Genomic DNA, 22313 nt, shown 5'->3' with positions numbered 1-22313 from the left:
GATATAATGCACAGTGAAGGCCACACCATCACTATGATTATATTTCTGTCAGAAATGTACAACTTGAATCTAATCACAAGGAAACAATAAGTGGCCTGTACTCTTCAAAACCATCAAGGTCAAGAACCACAAAGAAAGGCTAAGAAACTTCTATATTAAAGAAAACCAAAAGGTCATGACAGTTGTCATGTAATATAATATATGGTTCTGGATTGGATCCTCAACCAGGGAGAGGGGACATGGTAGCTATGAATTTGAAAGAGATTATGGATAATAGTTTTTAGCAAAGTTATATTTGATCATTGTAATGTATATATGTAAGTAAATATTCTTGTTCTTAGAAATACCCATTGAAATATTCAGGGATAAAGGGATATGGCCTTTCTAACTTATTTTCAAATGGTAAGAGAACAATGACAGAGAAGGAAAGAGACAGAGATATATAATAATAGAGCAAATATAACTCAATATAAAGGAACTACGGAAATTTCTTGTTCTAATCTTGCAACTTTTCTATGAGTTTATAATTATATCATAACAAAACATTACCTCAAAAATGCCCCGCTCTTAAATAAACTTCAGGTAGTTTGGTATTAGACATCTAAATACAATGGTTGAGTGGTTGATTATTCATTGGTTACCTTTAAAAAGTTAAAGCCTCTATCAGTTGCTGAGTAATTTAAAAAATCCCAACTTTGTGGCCTAAAACTAAAACACTTTGTGATTTAAAAAAAGAAAAAAATTATGGTCCTGCAGGTAGACTGAGCTCAGCTGGGCAGTGCTTCTGCTCCATGTGCATGGGCTGGAGGCACTCCTGCTGCTGCATTCAGCTGGCAGCTCGACTGTGGCCGGTTCCACCATGGACTCTCATTCCCCAGACTTTTCTTTATTCAGTAGTTGGCCTGAGCCTCTTTATAATTAGAAGCTAGCTCCAAAAGGGAGACATAAAAGCTGCCAGTTCTCTCTAAACCTAGACTCAGAAGTCCTAAATGTCTCTTCCATGGAATTCAGGTAGAAACAAATTTCAGTACAGCCACATTCAGGAGGAGAGGAAACAGGCTCTACTCTTTTTTTTTTTTTTTAAATATGTTTTTATTGATTTCAGAGTTGAGGGGGGCGGGGGGAGAGAGAAACATCAGTGATGATAGAGAAGCATTGATCAGCTGCCTCTTGCACGTCCTACACTGGAGATCAAGCCTGCAACCCAGGCATATGTCCTGACCGATAATTGAACTGTGACCTCCTGGTTCATAGGTCATCACTCAACCACTGAGCCATACCAGCTGGGCAGGGTCTACTTGTGATGTTAGGAATGGCTTGTGTTTAAAAAGCTGTGAAGAAGTGTTTGCAGCCATATTGGAAGGCTATCTTCCACAGAGCCAAAATAAAGGCATTTACATTGCTTTGAAGGTACTTATCTTAGAAATATTAGCATATGAAATAAATGTCAAAAGAATTTAAATGTGAATGAAAGTTAGCATAATTCCTTGTATATCTGTATTCAGAACGATCTCTCATAATCATGGATTCAATACAATTTATTATAAATTATATTTTCATCATAAAAATGTCAGGGTGTTTTAGCTTGAGCCTCTCTTAGGATTTAAACTAATTTGGTTCATTCAGGCACCGGGTGGCCATTTGTATAATGGACTTTTGAATAAAAGGGAAAAAGCAGTGATCTCTGCCTCAGATATGGTCTCATTGCCCTGGAACAATAGACTTGTGTTGAGAAATTCATTCAATTTTCATTCATTCATTCCATTTTTCCCTCAGAACCGACCTATTAGAATCATCTGTATAATGCTCATCTGTCATTGCTCCCATCGTAGTCGCTGCTACAACCGATGAACAATGTCCTGCTAAATCTTCATCATCCTGTCACAGGACCTATTGAAACCTGTAATTTCCAAAAATGTTCTGCTCGCTCCACTTGGAATCATTGTATACTACCTGGTTGAGAGCGCCTTTCGAAGATCTTTGAGCTCCAAGCAATGAGCGTACCGTAATTTTCTGTCATTTAAATTTTCTGTCAATAAATATTACAGAATTTACATAAATGCCAAAGATGTGAGTGGCATTTCCTTCTTCATTCTAGAAGTCTTTGGCATTTTAATATTTCTTTATTATAGAAAACTTAAAACATACACAGAAGCAGAAAAAAGTAGTTTAACATGTTTACATACCTATAACCCAGCATCAACAAGTATCAACACATGACAAATCAAATTTTATCTCTACCCTTCACTACCTTTCCCAGACACCTGTTGGATTTTTTAAACAGCAAATTCCAGATACCATAATTTTTACCTATAAAAGCATCAGTGTGTATTAGTAAGACCTAAGGACTTTTATTTTATTTTTTTAAAATATATTTTATTGATTTTTTACAGAGACGAAGGGGGAAGGATAGAGAGTTAGAAACATCGATGAGAGAGGAACATTGATCAGCTGCCTCCTGAGGCACACCCCCCCCCACCGGGGATGTGCCCGCAACCAAGGTACATGCCCTTGACCAGAATTGAACCCGGGACCCTTCAGTCCACAGGCCGACGCTCTATCCACTGAGCCAAACAGGTCAGGGCAAGAACTAAGGACTTTTAAAGCATCACAACTACAATATATTCTTGTACTTTTGGAACAATTAATAATTTCTTTTTAAAAAAAAAACAAAACACACTTTTATTGATATCAGAGAGAGGAAGGGAGAGGGATAGAAACATCAAGGATGAAAATCATGGATCGGCTGCCTCCTGCACGCCCCCTACTGGGGTTGGTGCCGGCAACCCCTGAACATGCCCTTGACCCGGACCCTTCAGTCCGCGGGCCAAGGCTCTATCCACTGAGCCAAGTGGGCTGGGCGGTTGGACACTTTCATGCTTTCCGAGGTGATCCCACCTAACTCTAGTTCCCCGGCACCGTCCAGGTGCTGAGCATTGACTATTTCCCTTTGCTGTACTGGACATCTCCCTATTTTGTAACTGACACTTGTTACTTCTTACCCCCTTCAGCTTGTCCACCCAGCCCCCACCTGTCCCGGTTCCCCTCACCCCACCTATTTGTTTAGCTCTGCAGGGTCCCCTGTGCCCCTCTGCCTGGATGGACACCCTCTGGCCAGGGCCACGAGCAGGGCAGCAAGGCCTGTGGGCTTCACGCACAGCCTGACGCCCTTCACACCTCACCTGCAGGTTCTCCAGCGACTCCCGCTTCACCTGTGGGGCGGTGGGGTTTGGCCGGACTGGGGCGCTAGCCAGGTATACAGTAGGTGCTCAAACACTGAAAGGAATCCCTGAAGTACCTGCCCCCTGCTCATGTGGGGGGCGGATTCTGCCGCACCCTTTGCAGGCCGTCACTGGGGAGTTCGGAAAGGCGCTGCCACTGGCCCGGAAGCCAGCAGATCACCCCCTCCAGGCTGCACCACCCCCTCAACCTGCCCCAAATCCCTAGGGGCCACCCCTGCACTGGAGGCAAGAGAGGAGCAGCCTCCCTCTGCTGATGCAGGGCTTGGTGACAAAGCCTCACACCCAGCAGGCAACCCCAGGGTCCTGGCTGCAGCTCCCACACCTGCCCACCCAGCACTGCAGACATGGCCTGCCAGGGCAGGTGTGTTAAATAATAATTTCTTAATATCATGTACTCTCTAGTTAGTATTCAGTTTCAGAAACATATTTTTGGAGTCGGTGTGTTCCATTCTCTCCCCTTTGCTTCATCACCCCCTTTATTGATAACTTACCTGACTGGCCCTTGTAGTGTTCTTTAGTGTGTCCCTCTGGATCTAATCTTTTTGTTTGTTAGAGAGAGAGAGAGAGAGAGAGAGAGAGAGAGAGAGAGAGAGAGAGATTTGTGGACAATAACTAGACTGAACCTGACTGATGTGGCTCAATGATTGAGTGTCGCCCTATGAACCAGGAGGTCACGGTTCGATTCCCAATCAGGGCACATGCCCAGGTTGTGGGCTTGATCCCCAATGGGGAGTGGGGAGGGGGTGGCAGGAGGCAACCGACCAATGATTCTCTCTCATACCTGATGTTTCTATCTCTCCCTCTCCCTCTCTGAAATCAATAAAAATATATTTTAAAAAATTAAACTGGAAGGTTGTGAGTCATTTGACAAACTAGAAACTATGTAGTAGTGATAAGGTGACCAGAAGAAGAAAATGGAAGGCGATGTGTGTTATTGTTTTTGTTTTGTGTGTGTACGTGACAGTAAATGAGAATGATAATCTAAAATTAATCAATCAGTCAAAAAGCCTCATAGCATCATCTATTATACTACCACATGTACCTGCGATTTCAAAAAGTGTAATGGTTAAAGTGAGATCTTAGTGATCTTGTGATATTTTTATTATTGATTCTACCATCTGCATGCTCTCACCATCTCCACATAGCCATCTGTTCTACCCTACTTTCAAGTACAGTCCCAGACACTTCTAATGATTTGTGACAAATCACCAAGACTTGTCTTGGCGCTTCTGTAATAGAAGTTTCATTTACTTCTTTATACCACATTTGAATCTGAATGAAATTTTGTTTCTGATAGAACTAACCAAATTAAGAATTCTTATATATTTTTAAACTATATTAGATACATTTAAAGTGTAGATTTTGACCTTGGAAATCCTGGAATGATTATTGTGTTTTCTCTTTTTATTTTTAAATACATTTTATTGATTTTTTTACAGAGAGGGAGGGAGAGGGATAGAAAGTTAGAAACATCAATGAAAGAGAGAGAAACATTGATCAGCTGCCTCCTGCACACCCCCTACTGGGGATGTTGCCCGCAAACCAAGGTACATGCCCTTGACTGGAATTGAAGCTGGGACCTTTCAGTCCGCAGGCTGACACTCTGTCCACTGAGCCAAACCAGTCAGGGCATGTGTTTTCTCTTTTTAAAATAAAAAATGTCACTAAATAGATAGCTAGATTCTCATATCTGCTGCATTCAATCTGTTTTGATATGTTTATTTGAGTGATGTATATGAAGAAAATCCAGTCTCATATAGATGTGTGTTAAAAAATGAAGAATTTTAATGGCTATTTTAAATAATTGAAGCTATTCTTTGAATCTACACCAAAGGTCCATAGGTTTAGTTTTTTAAAAAAACATTTTTTGAATTACAGTTCACATGCAATTCACATGTAAGTTTTAAAAAATTATCTGTGTCCTGGAATCCAAAACTGTGGTAGTAAACTTCATCTATCTTACACTGTGCATAGATCTTTTCCTCATGCATAATTTTGTAATATGAAGAACTGGTCATTTGAAAAATATTGGTTCACTGAGTTATGCAGATCTTTCAAATGTTGACACATTTCATCAGACAATATAAAAAATCACCTTTATCAGTAGCACCATTAATCTCATCAGAAGATCTTGAAGTATAGGCAAACTGTCAAGTTCACAGTGATAGACACAAGGCTTCCAAAATTCGAATTTTCTTGTGAAACCCCAAATTTTACCATTGACAAACACTATTCAGTTGTTTTCCCTGCTGTGACAGGCTTACTTCATTCATATTTGAGGACAACTATAGCTTGTCTCTCAGTTGTTTTTGCTTTTTTTTCTTTCAGTTGTTTTTTTTCAAGTAAAATTTATGTTCCATAAGAAAACCAGCTAATTCAGCTTTCAAGTTAACTAATTCCACAGGTGTGTTTTTTTAAGACAAGCATTGTACTTAGGTATGCAATGGCAGTGCTTTATGCATACTTCCATTTCATAAGATAGAATAGTAAAATGTACACTACTGCCCTGGCTGGTTTGGCTCAGTGGATGGAGCGTCGGCCTGCGGACTGGGGGTCCCGGGTTCAGTTCCAGTCGGGGGCACATGTCCTGGTTGCATGCTCGATCCCCAGTGGGGTGTGTGCAGGAGGCAGTGATTCTCTCTCATCATTGATGTTTCTGTCTCTCTCTCCCTCTCCCTTCTTCTCTGAAATCAATAAAAATATATAAAATAAATAAAATAAAATGTACACTACTGAGATTTAATAAAATTGATTATTTTTGCTGTTCCATTTTATTTATTTATTTACTTATTTGTTTATAATATATTTTAATTGATTTCAGAGAGGAAGGAAAAGGGAGAGAGAGAGAAACATCAGTGATGAGAGAGAATCATTGATTGGCTGCCTCCTGCATGCCCCCCACTGGGGATCAAGCAGGCAACCTGGGCATGTGCTCTGACTGGGAATCGAACTATGACTCCTGGTTCATAGGTTGATGCTCAACCACTGAGCCACACCAGCCAGGCAGCTCTTTTCCTTTATACAGGAGTAGATGGTAGAGGAATTAAAACATAGTGAAAACTGATCTGATAACCCTTCATTAATCATGTATACCACTGTATCTGTACTTTGTTGTTTTGTTTTACAGTGAAAATATTCTTTTTCATTTCTCTCTTTACATTTCTAAATTTCTTTGAACATAGTAAATGCATGCCATATCTCATACATACTATACTTTTCTAAAATATGAAGAGAATTTGGTCTGATCTTTGTATAGTGTGTAAAGTTCTTCAATGTCTGTTTTGATTCAAGGAAGATAGTGAGAAAGGTTAAAACCCCAAAAGGTAATGAAAGTCTATAAATGAAACAAACATTTTAAGCTGTTTTGTGGAATCTATGAGAAGGCGTCACATTATATCGACAGAAGATTATTTTTGTGGGCTACTTGTAAGACTATATTTGTATTACATTTAATTTCAAACTATTCATTAATATATTGCAAAAAAATTTTAGTAAATTTATGCATTCACTCTGTATATGTTTTTTTTTTGGTGGGATACAGAGAAAAGATCAAAGCAAAGTTACTGAACTCATGAAGAATACAAAAGTGAAAAAGCATTTCTGCCTTCATAGAATTTACATTTCAGAGGAAGGAGATGGAGAATAAACCAAATAAGTAAGTAAAATCTATTGTAAGTTGATGAGTGCTTTGGAGAAGAATAAAGTGGAATGGGAGATAAGAGGTCCTGGCAGAGAAAGTGGGATAGGAGTCCCTTTTAAAGAGAGTAATCAGAAAAGAACTCGCTGAGGAGATTCCACCTGAGCAAAGACCTAAAGATTATGGGGTGACAGCCACTTGGGTGGATATTTGGAGTCTTCCAGGTAGAAGTAATAGGCAGCAGCAAGTGGCAAGCCCCTGAAGTGGGAACAGACCCTTAAGTTCAATGAGGAATAAGGAGATTCCTGCAAAGGAGAGTCTGGCAGTACAAGATCAGATAAGAACACAGTGGGAAGAGGGGGATTTGAGGTGGAGCGATGTGGACGTGTTGAGTTTGAGCTGCAGATAAGACATTTAAGTGGAGATGATGAGTAAGCAATATAGATTTGAGGAATTACTTCATCTACAGAAGATATTTAAAGGCATGCAACTGAATGAGATAACCGAGGGAAAGCAGACCAAGAACAGAATGTTCAAAGACTGAGTCCGGGTCAGGGATCTAATCAAAGGAGATGGGGAAGGACTATCCCAAGTGTTGTGATGCACACATCTGATAAAGGACTCCTGTCTGGCTCTTAAAAAAAAATCTCTGTAGAGCCCTACCTTGTGTGGCTCAGTGGATAGAGCGTCTAAAGCAGTGGTTCTCAACCTTCCGGATACCGCAACCCTTTAATACAGTTCCTCATGTTGTGGTTACCCCCAACCATAAAATTATTTTCGTTGCCTAGGCCTTCCTTCATTCTGCACCGCCTCCTGGTGGTCAGCGCACATCATAGTGAGTGGTCGAACTCCTGGTCTGTCAAACTTCCAAGGGGAAAATTTGCATATTAGCCTTTTATTATATAGGATACTCAGCTAATACTTCAATAAAGGTTTTGCATTGAAGAAAGAATTTGATGAATGAATGGTTCTTACTCTAAGAATACCTGCTACTTCTTGTCAATATATGTCCTAGAATTGACATTTTCAAATTTTATTTTTTTAACATATGGTCAGTTCCTGCCTACTTACTATGTGCTCCAGCCGTGGGCAAACTACGGCCCGTGGACCGGATCCGGCCCATTTGAAATGAATAAAACTAAAAAAAAAAAAGACCATACCCTTTTATGTAATGATGTTTACTTTGAATTTATATTAGTTCACACAAACACTCCATCCATGCTTTTGTTCCGGCCCTCCGGTCCAGTTCAAGAACCCATTGTGGCCCTCGAGTCAAAAAGTTTGCCCACCCCTGTGCTAAACAATATGTAGGTACAGGGAATACAGAAATGAGTATACTAGTATTTAGCTTTTCTCTCTTCATGAAGTTTGCAGTGTAGTTTATTTGTTTTGAGCAAAGAATATTACTGTCACCATTTCCATATGAGGCTGGACCAGAATTCATTGAAATGCTCTCTGGCCCAATTTATATCATTTTAATTCCTTTAAACTAGTCCCTGTAGCCATTCTTTATATATAAGAATGTCCTCCTCATCTCCAGAGGCTTAGGATGTCCAATTTTCTGGTTTCTAATAAGACATTGAAATTTGACCATATTTAAGCTCCACAAAAGGATAACATTTTATTGAGACCACATTTCATCAGGGCTTTTTCCTTAATGAGTGACTTACAAAAATGTGTGCTCTATATTTTCTCCCTTTAAGACTTATATGCGACACTATCAGTCCTTCATATTTCTTTTGGAAGGTCATTATCTCTCCATCTTTAAATGTGAGAAGCATATGTCCAATTCAATCTAGTGCCTCCTCAAAAGAAAAAGAAAATCTAGTGCTTCCTCTTCACTGTTCTACATGAGTAATTGACCTTTCCAAGTGCTGACATCAGGAGGGTCTGGGATCCCCCTTTCTTCCAAGGGGAAAATGAAATGAACAGAACTGACGCTTCTTTAGAATTTTCTTGTTAATCACTTTGAAAGATAGTCAATAATAATAAAATACACGTGTTAAAATTTAAGATGTTGATTCTGAAAATTTGTGTTGTTTATTCTCTGGTGATAATGATCTCATCATTAATGTGGGCTTCTCTAAGGTAATAATGTGCTCTAACGCAACCATTTAGGACAATATGATCACCAATCTACTTTCATTACTCACATGGGAACCTTATAAATCAATTTCTATGATCTTTGCAAATGAAGCTTGCTGGATGCCAGCTGTGGTAATATCTGTTCATTATCATCCTTTTAAACCTCATTCTTTCTGTAAGAAGATATGCACTTTATGACTTTTTTAAAAATAGTTTAAGTTGTTCTGCTCATCCTCCTATGGGTCTCCTACAAGATTTTTGCCCCTCTAAGTTGATTTATAATGTAACCTTGAAATAAGGAGAAGCATTAGTCGACTGCTGTTTTAATAAATGGCTTGTCAGCTATTTTACAATGAAGGGTATTTTTTTGACTAGAGAATTTTCTAGTTAGCAGACCTTTGAATTCTTAATTATTTAAAAAAATCTTGGCTGAGCATTCTTGATTATGTCTGTCTTCTGTGCAAACAGATACTGGACTGTTAGGGAGAAAATTGCTTTGATCTGTTTTGATTGTAGATATTTTGATTTTGTCATGAACTTGCTGGTGATTAGGGGAGCTGGAAATGTAATAAAACCACTTTACATTTAACCTGTCAAGTACTTTTTTTATTGGTTTCGTTTACTTGTTTTGCAACCAAGTTAAATTATCTTAAGAAATCAAAATTTTTTAATGTGAATCTGCATTACTCTTAGCTTCTACAGTCAAATTTGATTAAGCTCACTTTTCAGTGAGTTTTTTCCCAACATGCACAATTGTCATTTCAAAATAATTCTCATCTATGAAACTTATCATTTAGTCTCTCCTTGATTCTGTTTCCACCTCCTTAACGACATCACAGTCTAGCTACTCCACTAAGTAGAAAACTTCAGGTCCATTCAAGATGTTCCCTCTTCCTACATGTCACCATGGCCTGACATTTTACCTGAATATTTTCTCTCTCCTTTATTCCTGTATTTGCTGCCTTTCTTTCTTTTTTCTTTTTTTAAATATATTTTATTGATTTTTTACAGAGAGAAAGGGAGAGGGATAGAGAGTTAGAAACATTGATGAGAGAGAAACATCGATCAGCTGCTTCCTGCACACTCCCCACTGGGGATGTGCCCGCAACCAAGGTACATGCCCTTGACCAGAATCAAACCTGGGACCCTTGAGTCTGCAGGCCAATGCTCTATCCACTGAGCCAAACCGGTTAGGGCATTTGCTGCCTTTCTTAAGGTTTTCAGTATTTCTTGCTTCTTTCTCCAGTCTTTTCCCTGCTTCCCACAAACTCACATCCATAGGTTACACCATCGTGTTTGATATAACATGCAAATCTGAATTTATTGCTCTTCTGAGTAAACGCATTGATTTTTTTTTAAAGATGTCCTATTTTATATATTTTTTTAAACTATATTTTAGTGATTTTTTACAGAGAGGAAGGAAGAGGGATAGAGAGTTTGGCTCCACTGAGCCAAACTGGTTAGGGCTCACATTGATTTTTTTAAAAGAATGTATTCACCAACATGGTTTCTTTTAGTTGGGGAAATTTTTAGTGTGTTAATTTATTTTTAAAAAAATATGCATTTTTATTGATTTTAGAGAGGAAGAGAGAGAGATAGAGAGAGAGATAGAAACATCAATGATGAGAGAGAATCACTGATCAGCTGCCTCCTGCACGCCTCCTACTGGGGATCGAGCTTGCAACCCAGGCATGTGCCCTTGGCCAGAATCAAACCCAGGACCCTTTTGTCCACAGGCTGTCGCTCTATCCACTGAGCCAAACCAGCTAGGGCTAGTGTGTTTATCTTTTATTTACGCTTTATAATTTGCCACATTTCTTGAAAATGAACTGTTCTTGCAACAAAAACAATAAGCAACTACAAAACAAACTCTAAGTACACCGTCGATGACTAGGCTCTATAGATGAGAAATTAAAGCTCCTAACTAAGTACAGTATAAACATCCCATTAGCACCAGGCCCCCAGCCACCTCTCCAGTTTCTCCTCTTGCAGTTCCTCTTAGTCATTTGCTGCCTGTCTAGTGCTGACCCTCCCTATGCTCATTGTTTTTGTATTGGATTATTTGTCTTTTGATTCTTTTGTGTCAGTGATATTAAGTTTGGTGCATTGGTCACTTTTTTACTTTTACTACTACTATGACTAATCAAGCATTTATTCAAACACCCAATAATCATTTATTATGTTCTGTGCCTGTACTGGAAATATAAACTCCAATAAGACTTTATTTATGTATTTGTTTGTTTATTTATTTAAATTCTTTTGTTGAATTTATTGGAACTGCATTGGTTAATAAAATTATATATTTCAGGTGTACAATTCTATAGTACATCATCCATATATTGTATTATGTGTTCAACACCCAAAGTCAAGTTTTCTTCTGTCACCATTTAACCCTTTAGCCTCTACACCCCCTCCCCGCTTTCCCTCTGGTAATCACCATACTGTTGTGTCTATGAGTGTTTTTTTTTTTTTGCTTAATCCGTTCACCTTTTTCACCCCAAACTCCCCTCCCCTCTAACAGCTGTCAGTCTGTTTTCTGTACCTATGAGTCTGTTTCTATTTTGTTTGTTAGCTTATTTTGTTCATTAGATTCCACAAATAAGTGAGAGCATGTGATACTTGTCTTTCTCTGACTGGCTAATTTTGCTTAGCATAGCACTCTTCAGGTCCCTCCATGCTGTCTCAAAGGTAAAAGATCCTTTTTTTTTTTTTTATATATATAGCTGCATAGTATTCCACTGTATAAATGCACCACAGCTTTTTTATCCATTCATCTACTGATGGGCACTTGGGCTGCTTCCAAATCCTGGCTGTTGTAAATAATGCTGCAATGACCATAGGAGTGCTTATATTCTTTTGAATCAGTGTTTTGGGTTTCTTTAGATATATTCCCAGAAGTGGAAAGACTTTATTTTAATAAGGCAGATCATCTCAACAGTTGCTGTTTTCCTACTCCCCAATCCAGCCCTTATTCTGATTCCCAAATGATTTTTCTAAAAAAGTGAATCTAATCATGTCACTCCCTTAATCCCCTCAATGCTTCCATGATTGGCTACAAGGCAACATTCTAACACTTTAAAAGGGTTTACAAAGCCTTCAGAATTTGTCCCTCGCCCTTCTCTAGAAGGTTCTCTCTCTTGTATCCATCCGTACCTAAAGACTAAGTTTCAGGAAATAAGTGGGTCCTCAGCCAGAAATCTAAACCAGGTTTTTGGTGAAAATGAAAGAAATCCCGGGAGCTTTTTCTCCTAACTCTGGATCCTGAAAGTGATCTCTGAAACCTGGGACCTGAGAAAACAAGCTGTAGTGTGTTATCCTCTTGGCTTTAATGGGATCTTTAAATGTTCCAGCCTCACCTCATTTTTACTGCTAAGCAATAAAGGAAGAGCTATGCGCTCGTGTGCGGGTCGCTGTTAAAGTGGAGCGTGACCCTTTAAGGACAGCGGTGGCAGCAGCCGTAATGAATGGCATTCCTCCCCAGGAGGTGACCTGCTCAGGATGACAGAACCAGCTTGGTCCAGCGATATTGTTTCTCCCAGGTGGAGATGCTTCCTGCACCAGTCTTTACAGAGACTGTTTTCGTTTCATTAAAGGCAGCTGCAGTTTCCTTAGCCCACAGGTAGACCAGTCTCATCTGGTCTAGAAAGACAAACTCACTACCTCACTGTGATGACTCTTTTATTTTTGTTTATATTTTTATTGATTTCAGAGAGGAAGGGAGAGGGATAGAGAAATAGAAACATCAATGATGAGAGAATCATTGATCAGCTGCCTCTCGCACATGCCCTACTGGGGATTGAGCCTGCAACCTAGGCATGTGTCCTTGACTGGAATCAAACCCAGGACCCTTCAGTCTGCAGGCCAATTCTATACCCACTGAGCCAGACCAGCTAGGGCTGCAGCCATCATTAATCTGCTATAAGTGTAACACCTATTAGGCAAATGTACCTGGTAAAATGCAAGATTTCACTTATCCATCCCCACACAAATATTAGTACTACGCCAAGTCCTTAGCAATTTACAATTGGTTGCCTTAAAGATGAGGTACTATTACTCATATTGTGTATAACTGTAACAATGTTTTGTATATTTAATGGTTGATAATCAAAGTTCTCTAGTTTTATTACTTCTTTGATTTGTACATGTGCATTTTATCACCAACATTTTGAGTTACAGGAAGCATGTACTATGCTTTTTATGACGCACATCGGAGATCTTAAGAGTATTAAAAACTTTATTAATGCCCAGGGTATCATTGAGCCTACCTAATACCTTTGATTTACTAAAGTCACAAAAGTTATGTTGGCCTGGTATGTGGATATAACTTTAGCCACATGGCGAAGCATGCCTTTGTACAGGTGTTTTCATATGTCTGGTCCACTGACATCTCAGAAATTCAACCCCGAGGTCAGAGAGAAGCAGCAGAAGACCTAATAAAAACCACATGTTAATCGTTAATGTTCATTTACCAAATCCTACTTAAACTCTTGTACTCTCAAAGCTAATTTCAGCCAATTGCCTTTTAATTATAGTCTCTTGCTCAGAGTTGCAAATATAACGGCTTTTTAATGTAACGTGCACTGTTCTGTGTCCAATGTAGGATGTAATCATGCAATTTATTCAGTCAGAGTTAGTGCATTAGGTAATTAAAACATAAGCACATACAAATTTCTATGCATGCATATTCAGTAGGAAAGTAATATATGATAAACATGCTTCGGATAGAATTCTTTGGGGATAGAAATTCTATGTCTACCAATATGCTATACCATTGTATATTATATAGCGAAATGCAAAAATCAAGTATAACTCCTTGGGAGACCCGTGCACATATCACACAGAATAAAAGAAACTAGTGTAAAGTAAGAATGTAAGTGGTTTGACACACTTTTTACTATCTTATCAGTCTTGGTTCATATACTTAATCAATGCAGGATAGTTCTCCATTATCTAAAATGTTAGGATGTGAGCAGACCCTCAGCCTTCTATCTCAGAAATGTAGAAATGACCAAAAGGGTAATGAGATTTAAGATAATTTTCACTAATAAAAATAAACAATGTAACTATTTTTAAAAATTTTTTTAAGAGAGGTGATTGCTTTTGAGTAAGAATTGACATATGCATGGGTAATAGTTCTGTTTTTTTGTTTAGCGAGCATGTATTACTTTAGTCAATTTATCCACCTTTATTTCTCAGTAACCAGATTTTATGTAAAAAAAAAAAACACAAAAAACATGCTTCTTTTATTAGCTGTTTTTAAATTATAATTTTGATAACTATGTTTTAAAAATTATATTAAGCTATTTTCCCTATTTATACCATAATGTATTAATTGCCATCTATGCCCTATGTGTTTGTGGTACTGAGAAAGCAATGAGCATTTCTCTATTGTTATTGTCCTATTTGTCTTAATTTTTTTTTTTTCAGTTTACTTCCTGTATTAGTTTGTATTGGTTTCAGGTGTATAGCATAGTGATTCGACAATTATATACTTTAAAAAGTGTTCCCCCTGATATTTTCAGTACCCACCTCGTCCCATTCATGGTTATCACAGTATTATTGACTATATTCCCTATGTTGTACCTTACATCCCCATGACTATTCTGTAACTACTAATCTGTTACCTTCTGACAATTAATGTTTGGGCCATAAAAAAAGGCGGGGGGGGGGGGGGATATTTGCGATGAATTCAAATACCAGCATGACATCAAAAATACTCGTTCGTTCATTAGGATTTGTAAAATGCCAGTATCTGACACATGTAGAAGTCTAGAAGGAATGATTTCCTTTTTCAGTTTTCTCTGGATATGTGCTCACACATTTTGTGCTCACTCTTCTTACTTAAAATACAAATGTAGAAAGTATATGTACATTTCTTTTGCAAAACATTAAGACCTCAGCTGACATATTCTAATCCTCTTTCCCCACCCCCGTTAAACTTACATTCTGAACAGTTTTAGGGTTGGTTCCTCTTTGGAAAAGAAAAACAAACAAAAGAACATCCAGGAGGCTAGCCAAGTAGCAACTTATTCCTAATTCAGAGCTTGACTAAGCCTTGGAATCCACACACAAGCTCTTTCTCAGATTGATGTTCCTTATGCATTTAAGCTTCAGGGTTGTAAATACTTCGCTTCTGTCCCCTCCAGTTCCAGAAAAAGTGCTCTATAGAAATAGACCAGCTGTCACACAGAGGAAGCCAACCTTGATCCTTCTTGATGCCCTGAGTCCCAGGTCTTAAGATTCCAGCCTAAACCCTGCCATTGATTTTATCTAGTCTCAGCTGCTCTCTATCTAATCCTTCCCTTTGCTTGGTCTTCTGAGGTGCTATGTCCTAATTCAACTCTCAAGTAAAAATCTATAGAGTAAAGCAAATACTGCTGTCAAAGCAAAAACCAGACAAATATATATGCTCCATCATCTCGGTCAAATTCCCATCCTAAATTCTATACTTGGGTGTTTTATTCAGAGGAAATTCCAAATGTATGAATAGATTATTTATCCAATGTTCTTTTCAGTTTGAGATTCAGGACCCATATTCCTATAGAAAGCCATACATGTGTTTATATTGTGGCATTTCTAAAATCAAGATTAACCTTAAAGTTTGTTTGGTGTGCTGGTTCCCCCCCACCCCCTCCTGAAAGCTGTTACATTCATGGTATATATCACCATTATCTCCAACGAAGTCTTAAATCTGAAAATCAAAGACATATGGATATTCTAACTATATGATTATCTATAATATTGACTCTGGGGAAAAATGCATTCCAAGTCTAATGGCTGCATATTTTCTGTTCATTATAAGGTGATTCCAATGAGGGATTCAGTTTGTAAGCACAAAAATAAGTTAATCTTTATATTACGGCTATAGTTTTATTTTTACCAGCTATTCCTGAATGATCAATTTTCCCCTTTAATAAGATTAGTTAACCATTTTCTCTAAATTTTCATTCCAAAGCATGTAAGTACCCCATATTCTGACCCATCTATTAAAAACAACTTTCTCTTCCTGGTCAGGTAGCTCAATTGGTTAGAGCATCACCCTGATACACCAAGGTTGCAGGTTTGATCCCTGCTAAGGGCAAGAATCAACCAATCCTATGTAATAAAGGCCTAAGTGGCATCACGCCCTTGAATGACGTCATCATAAGATGGCCGCATGCACAGCAGAGGTGGGGCCTGGTGGCCGCTTTGCGCAGTGAGGCCTGGAGATCCCGCATACCACGGCTCTGTGCGTTGCAGAGGAGACAGGTCATGGCAGGGGAGGGCAGTTGTGGGCAATCAGGCTGGCAGGGGAGCAGTTAGGGGCAATCAGGCAGGCAAGTGGTTAGGAGCCAGAGGCCAGATTGTGAGAGGGATCCCAGATTGGAGAGGGTAGAGGCCAGACTGAGGGACCCCCCCTCCCCCACGAATTTTGTGCATTGGCCTCTAGTGTGAAAATAAGCCCCTTATTCAACAATTTAACTCATAACATTAAGAATTACTCTTTTGACGTAAATTTATTACTGACCTTCCTGTTGGAAGCACATTCTGTACACAATGTTCTTAGAATGATTTCACAATGAATAGGAGCATCTTAGTAACATTTAAAAATATGCCTCACAGGGTTGCAACATTGATTCAAATATTCTTTCCTGAAAATAATCAATGAGGCATATTTGTCCCCAGTCACCCTTTTGTTAAAATGCTTCCCTTCTTTACATCTTTAAAGATTTTTTTCCCCATCTTCTTCTTCTTATTTTTTATTTGCATGAGTTAAGATGTGAGCTTTCAGGTTATTTGACTGGACAAAGCTCCTGTGACAGCCTTCATAGGAACACACAAAAGCCCGCTCCCCAGTGTGGATGCGCACATGTGTACGCAAGTTGAAGTCCAGGGAAAAGCGTTTTCCGCACCCTTTAAAGGTGCACAGAAAAGGCCTCTCTCCAGTATGAGCCATGAAATGTCTTTTTAGTTTGCAGCGCTCAGGAAACGCTTTCCCACACTCCGCACACACGTGGTTGCGGGGGCCATGAACGAGTTGGAGATGCTTTCTCAGGGCACGTCTCGTCTTCAGCTCTTTTGTGCATCCACTCTGAGGACAAACGAATTTTCCTGGAGCACCACATTCTCCATTTTCTCTTGGCTTATTTCTAGCAAATTCTGCAGGCCGGGTGGGATCTAGCAGGCTAGCGTTGGGTGTGTCTCCAGGAGGAGGCTTCTTGCCTGCCATGTGCTCAGAATGCTCAACAAGTGATTTCTCTCCCACATTCTGTGGAGGAAATTCTTGTTTTGCCTCCTTTTCCACGGACGGCGAGGAACATTCAGAAAGGGGGTTTGCACCAACAAAAGCCTGTTGAGAAAACCCTCGTTCTGGTCCTCCTCCCAGGCAGCTGAAGGACTTAAGAAATAAGTTCTCTTCCGGGTTAGGTTCGGAAAACTCACCTCGTATGACGCACTCTATGTAACAGTCAGAGAAGGGGTCCTCTTCACCAACCTCATAGCTGATCTCGTGGCCCCCGACTTCATCCCACAAGGCCCTCATCACGGTGAGGGGCTCCTGCTGGGCTGGCTCTGGTGTGGCTGGATTTGGCTTATTCCCACCGAGGGCCCTTCTGCCCTGGCCTTTCCATCCACGTGTCTTTGCCCTTGTATTCAGTTGCTGCTCCATGTCGTCCCGTGGTTCCTCCTCAAAGATTTGCACCAGGATGTATCAGCCACTTCCAGGTAGCAGTGATCTGGGTAAGTCTTCAGCAGGTATCTGCTTTGAAATAATAACGATGAGGTAAAACATTAGAGCCATTGTCAGAAAATGACCTAAAAAATTAGCCTAGAACTTTCTTCACTAATGGAATGACTACATTTAACCACGTCTTCCTTGACAAACTCCACCAGAGAGTAAGACAATGAGCTCTGATGTAAGATACGGGTCATAGCCCGATCTTACCTGGACACCCCCACTGGGGGTCCCTTTGTTTATTGGGCACTCACTCTATGCTAGCCCAGGTCTAAGCTGCTCATGGGTGGAAACACATCTGTAAGTAACACATGAACACACTCATAGAGTACACTTTCTCATAAGCATATGAAATAAGTCTGTATGACATCTGTTATAAGATAAAGTGCTATAGGATAATACAAGGGGCGGGTAGAAAACAGGAGTTTGCAATTTTGAACAGGGTGTTCAAGGTAGTGGCAGTTGACTAAAAACTTGAAAAAGGTAAGAGAGCAAGGCATGCCTATTTTCTTATGTAACACTGTTAGGAAATTCAAACTAAATCATGCATATGAAGTGTTTAGCACAGTTCATGGCACAGAGCAAATGCTGAATGCTTCTGTGAGCCAGTGTTATTTGATCAGCTCTGTATTCACTCTGTAAGTATAGGTGGAACCCTGCTATGTGCCACACGCTATTCTAGACCAAGAGCAGTGAATGTCTTCTGTAAAGAGCCAGATTTAAGCTTCGCAGGCCCTATGATCTCTGTGGCAACTATTCAGTTCTGCCATTGTAGTAGGAGCAGCCATAGATAATACACAGAGGATGAGCTTGACTGTGTCCCATAGTTTTCTGTCACTTCCTAAAAAATGTAAGAGTTATGGAATGAATTTATTATATCCTTTCTAAAAGCCCTTTGCTTAATGTTACAATTGTGTGCCTTATAAAAGATCTCTTACTTTTATTGTCCTAACATCCTGCTGTAGGAACAAAAATGAAATGCTTTTAAAAAGGGGGCATATATGAAAGTACTGGAGTGAAAATGAACCGCTTGAGATTATTCTTTTGAGATGGTATTTTAATTCTTTTAATTTTTTTTTTTTTTAAATTCAGTAATGGCTGACATACAATATTATATTAGTTTCAGGTGTAAAACGAAGTGACTACCTTTGCATAACTTGCAAAGTAGTCACCCCAAACAATAAGTCTCATCCCGTCCGACATTGAGGTGGTATTTTAAAATATAGATATTTAAAATTATTTTCAAGCTGTTAATATATAATTTATTTTATATGTAATATTATACACATAAGATGTAATGTTTACATACATATTTTACATATACATATAAAATGTATAAAGTTACAAGTGTTTTTATTTATTCTGTCATTTAGAAAAGTAAAATAAACCAGGGAGACTGTGTCCAGGAGTATTTATCAAAGGAAACCTTGTTCTTGTAGATAAAAATAATTTTGTATTAACGAATATAGCACCTCTGGAGTGAAATCACTGGGAACGGGTCTAAGTCTGAGTAGGACAGAGCACAAAATCCCCCTCCCCCAACTCGTCTATTTAAAATAACTGTCATTTGATTTGATTTCAGTTTTGCTCTTCATATTATCTCTTGCCATCTCCAGCTCTATTTCATTTTCAGTAATAATTAACTTTGCCTCCAATGAAGTGCCATGCTCTTCCCACTCTATAAAAACGCTACCTACCCTTACTCCCCCCCCCCCCCGCCCACTTCCCTATCAGTACTCATACACATACACACTTATTTCCAGTCCATACTTTAGATCCCTGCTTAAACATCACTTCCTCAGGCAAGTTTCCCTTGATTTTTAGGCTCAAAATGGTCCACAAGCTAAATGTTTCCCTATATCTTACATGGATTAGAGTCCCAGGTACTGACTAATTAAGGTCTGTCTTACTTACCAGACTGTCAGAATATGAGAGCAAGATCCTCTTCTGTCCTAGTCACAGGTCCCAACACTTAGTACAGTTGTCTAATGAAATGAATTTATAGATATGCATCAGTCATCATATTGGTGATATCTGATATAGCAATTCTAGAACATTAATTTATTAGAAAATTATTTGGGACTTTAGACACACAATGTAGAAGTTTCAAAATGTTAGCTAAAAATGACGCTGAGGCATTATCTATCTACGAAGACATCACCTCTGAGAGTGGGGTTGAAAGAGGTATTTTCCTGATGAATGTACCAGGGTCCAAGGATAGCCCTTACGTTTCTAAGCTAGATCCTTATTGATCATATTTCTCAGCCTTATGCCATTTCTCACACAATAGCAAGCTTGTGAGGATGGTGTATAAAACTGAAGTGGTAATTTATAATGGGAACATTCCTGTTTACATAAGTACATTCTCTGATGGTGTTAATAACTACAAGGAAAATGTACTAGGTAGACATGGTATGGAGAAAAAAACCTGGATGTTCAGAAAGGAGTGGGAAGGGGGCCTGGTGAAAAGGTGAAGGGATTAACCAAAAATCCCCAAAGGAACTCTCAGACCGACAATAGTATGGTGATTACCTGAGGAAAGGGGGGTGGAGGGAGTAGGGAGTAGGAAGGGGCAAAGGGGGATACATGGTGATGGAGGGAGACCTGCCTTGGGGAGGTGAACATACACTATGCAGTTGATGTATTGTAGAACTGTACCCTGAGACCTATATAATTTTATTAGCCAGTGCCACCCCAGTAAATTCAGTTAAACAACAAACAACAACAACACTGCCTAGATGTTAACGGCATGCGATTAACCTACTTTTATATTTCTCAAACTGGAGGAGAAATACTAAAGTGGTGCATCCTGGACCTATTCAGTCACTTGAAGATATTTAGTTCCACACATCGTTCTGTGTGCCTACCCCAGACCAGTGAAAAGGACATGAAGTCCCAGGTTCGCGGGGGTGGGGAGGGGGTGGGGGTGGGGGTGGGGCGTGCGGGCGGGATGGAGAAAGTGCGTGGGGAGCCATCTTTAAAAAGTCTGGAAAGGCCGCCATGGAGGGGGCATTAGACTGAGCCCTGAAAAAGAGGAGTATCAGGTGGGGGAGGCGTGTTCTTTCCAGGCTGCAGCTTGGAGTGCGCAGGGGTGGGCAGGCTGGAGGACAAAGGAAGCCATGCTTATTCCAAAATATGGCGGCGAGGGCGGAAGTGGCCCGAGAGAAGGTAAGGGGGAGCCATTTGCATTGCTTTCCCAAACCGGTGGGAACCATTACCGGCTCCCTTACAAGCACAAGAGAAAAGAAAAACTAGCACTCTCTGGCTTAGGTTAAAAGATGAAAAGATCAGGGCTGATGTGTGGGGAATGGGTTGAGGGAGGGAAGAGTGAAAGCAAAAAAAAATAAAAAATCACACAGGCTGGCTCTTCTCCTGGGAGCACAGCAGCACCTTACTCTCCCCACCCCCCACCCCCTTCTTCCCTCTCAGACCTGCATCTCCTAAACTCTAAGGATCCCCCGGAGACTTGAAATGGGAGCACTGGGGCAGCGTCTGGGGCTGATCCCCTGAGCCTGTCCCCAAGGCCTTTTCTCTGACTTCCCAGTGAGCGCATAGCCCGTCTGGGCTCATTTCTTTCTCCTAACTTTCCTAGAGCAAAGCAGCCCCGCCTCTAGCGTCTTCTCTCCTAAGACCGTCCTGTTTCACTGTCCCCAGCGTGTGGTCCAGGTTTGTTTTGTTTTGCTGGAGTAATTGAGTGGATGATCGTACCATTTGCAGACATAAATGAAAAGGGGGAGAAAGGGAAGACAGGCCTCGTCTCTTGATAATAAATAATGTAAACATTTTAATATAAAACAGACCCAGCTGAATGTTGTAACGCAATATACTTACATGATTTTTTGCAAACAAAAAAAATGCAACTTCAAGGAAATTGCAATCCGGCATCTGCTTTCTTGAAAGAGTATTTACTTTCCACCCTTATCTGTTTTAAAAGTCGGACCTTAGTGGCCCAAGACAGCCTAGGTCAGCGCAGTCTACACACTAGAAGTTTGCTGGCCAAGATCACCCCCCACCTGCTGTATACGTCCCATCGGTGGTTGTCAAAACTTTATAATAGGGATCCACGGTTAAAAACACATTCTAACTGGTAAACTCAACACACACGTCCTCCTGCATTTCTGAACAAAGTTAAGTTCCATGAAACAAGACTTACCCCTTGATACCGTGTCACTCACTCTTCTTCCTACTCCATTTCCTTTCAGAGCAAAGACAAGGAAGAAGGTCCTTGTGCTCCCAAGGGCATTTAAGCCCCCCCTCCCCCCTGCTTTACATCCGGCCAGTTAGACCCACCCTCCTTTTGATGGACATATTCTAATCAGGCTGCACCTTCATTTCAACTCAACACAGATTGGATTTTCAAGGAAAGGCTCTACCAATCTCTGCAAGGAAAGTTGCCTTGGGAGTGGTGCTGGGTGTGGCCCTGCTCGGGTCTCTGGTTGGGGTTTGGCGTCCTGGCCCTTGCCTGCTGCATGGTCACCTTCTCCTAAGGCAACGGTTCTCAACCTGTGGGTCGCCACCCCTTTGGGGGTCGAACGACCCTTTCACAGGGGTCACCCTCGGAAAACACATATATAATTACATATTGTTTTTGTGATTAATCATTGCTTTAATTATGTTCAATTTATAACAATGAAAA

At 40.0% G+C, this 22313-nt stretch overlaps 1 protein-coding gene across 3 annotated transcripts; it reads right to left on the bottom strand.

Moving 5' to 3' along the window:
- Positions 1–13215: 13215 nt before the first annotated feature.
- On the bottom strand, positions 13216–21905 carry ZFP42 (ZFP42 zinc finger protein). Of its 3 annotated transcripts, XR_004966308.1 has the most exons (4): positions 21831–21905; positions 19592–19662; positions 17386–17701; positions 13216–13394 (listed from the first exon to the last, which is right to left on the bottom strand). XR_004966308.1 is itself a non-coding variant. In XM_036300924.1 (3 exons), the coding sequence occupies exon 3, from the start codon at positions 17609–17611 to the stop codon at positions 16697–16699; it is 915 nt and encodes a 304-aa protein (XP_036156817.1). In that variant the 5' UTR covers positions 17612–17704; positions 19592–19662; positions 21831–21905; the 3' UTR covers positions 16465–16696. The 3 variants fall into 3 exon arrangements, 2 of the variants coding, with proteins under 2 accessions (XP_036156817.1, XP_036156816.1); XM_036300924.1 differs by lacking the exon at positions 13216–13394 and having other exon boundaries at positions 16465–17704; XM_036300923.1 differs by lacking the exon at positions 13216–13394 and having other exon boundaries at positions 16465–17701.
- Positions 21906–22313: the final 408 nt, after the last annotated feature.

This window comes from Myotis myotis, unplaced genomic scaffold (genome assembly GCF_014108235.1).
Source record: "Myotis myotis isolate mMyoMyo1 unplaced genomic scaffold, mMyoMyo1.p scaffold_m19_p_3, whole genome shotgun sequence".
Lineage (NCBI taxonomy): Eukaryota > Metazoa > Chordata > Mammalia > Chiroptera > Vespertilionidae > Myotis > Myotis myotis.
Note: the sequence above shows the minus strand (reverse complement) of the source record. Positions and strands in the feature narration are given on the sequence as shown.

What these genes read in the sequence shown, in the direction of transcription:
- ZFP42 (XM_036300924.1), bottom strand. Translation starts at nt 17,611, where the DNA reads ATGGAGCAGCAACTGAATACAAGGGCAAAGACACGTGGATGGAAAGGC.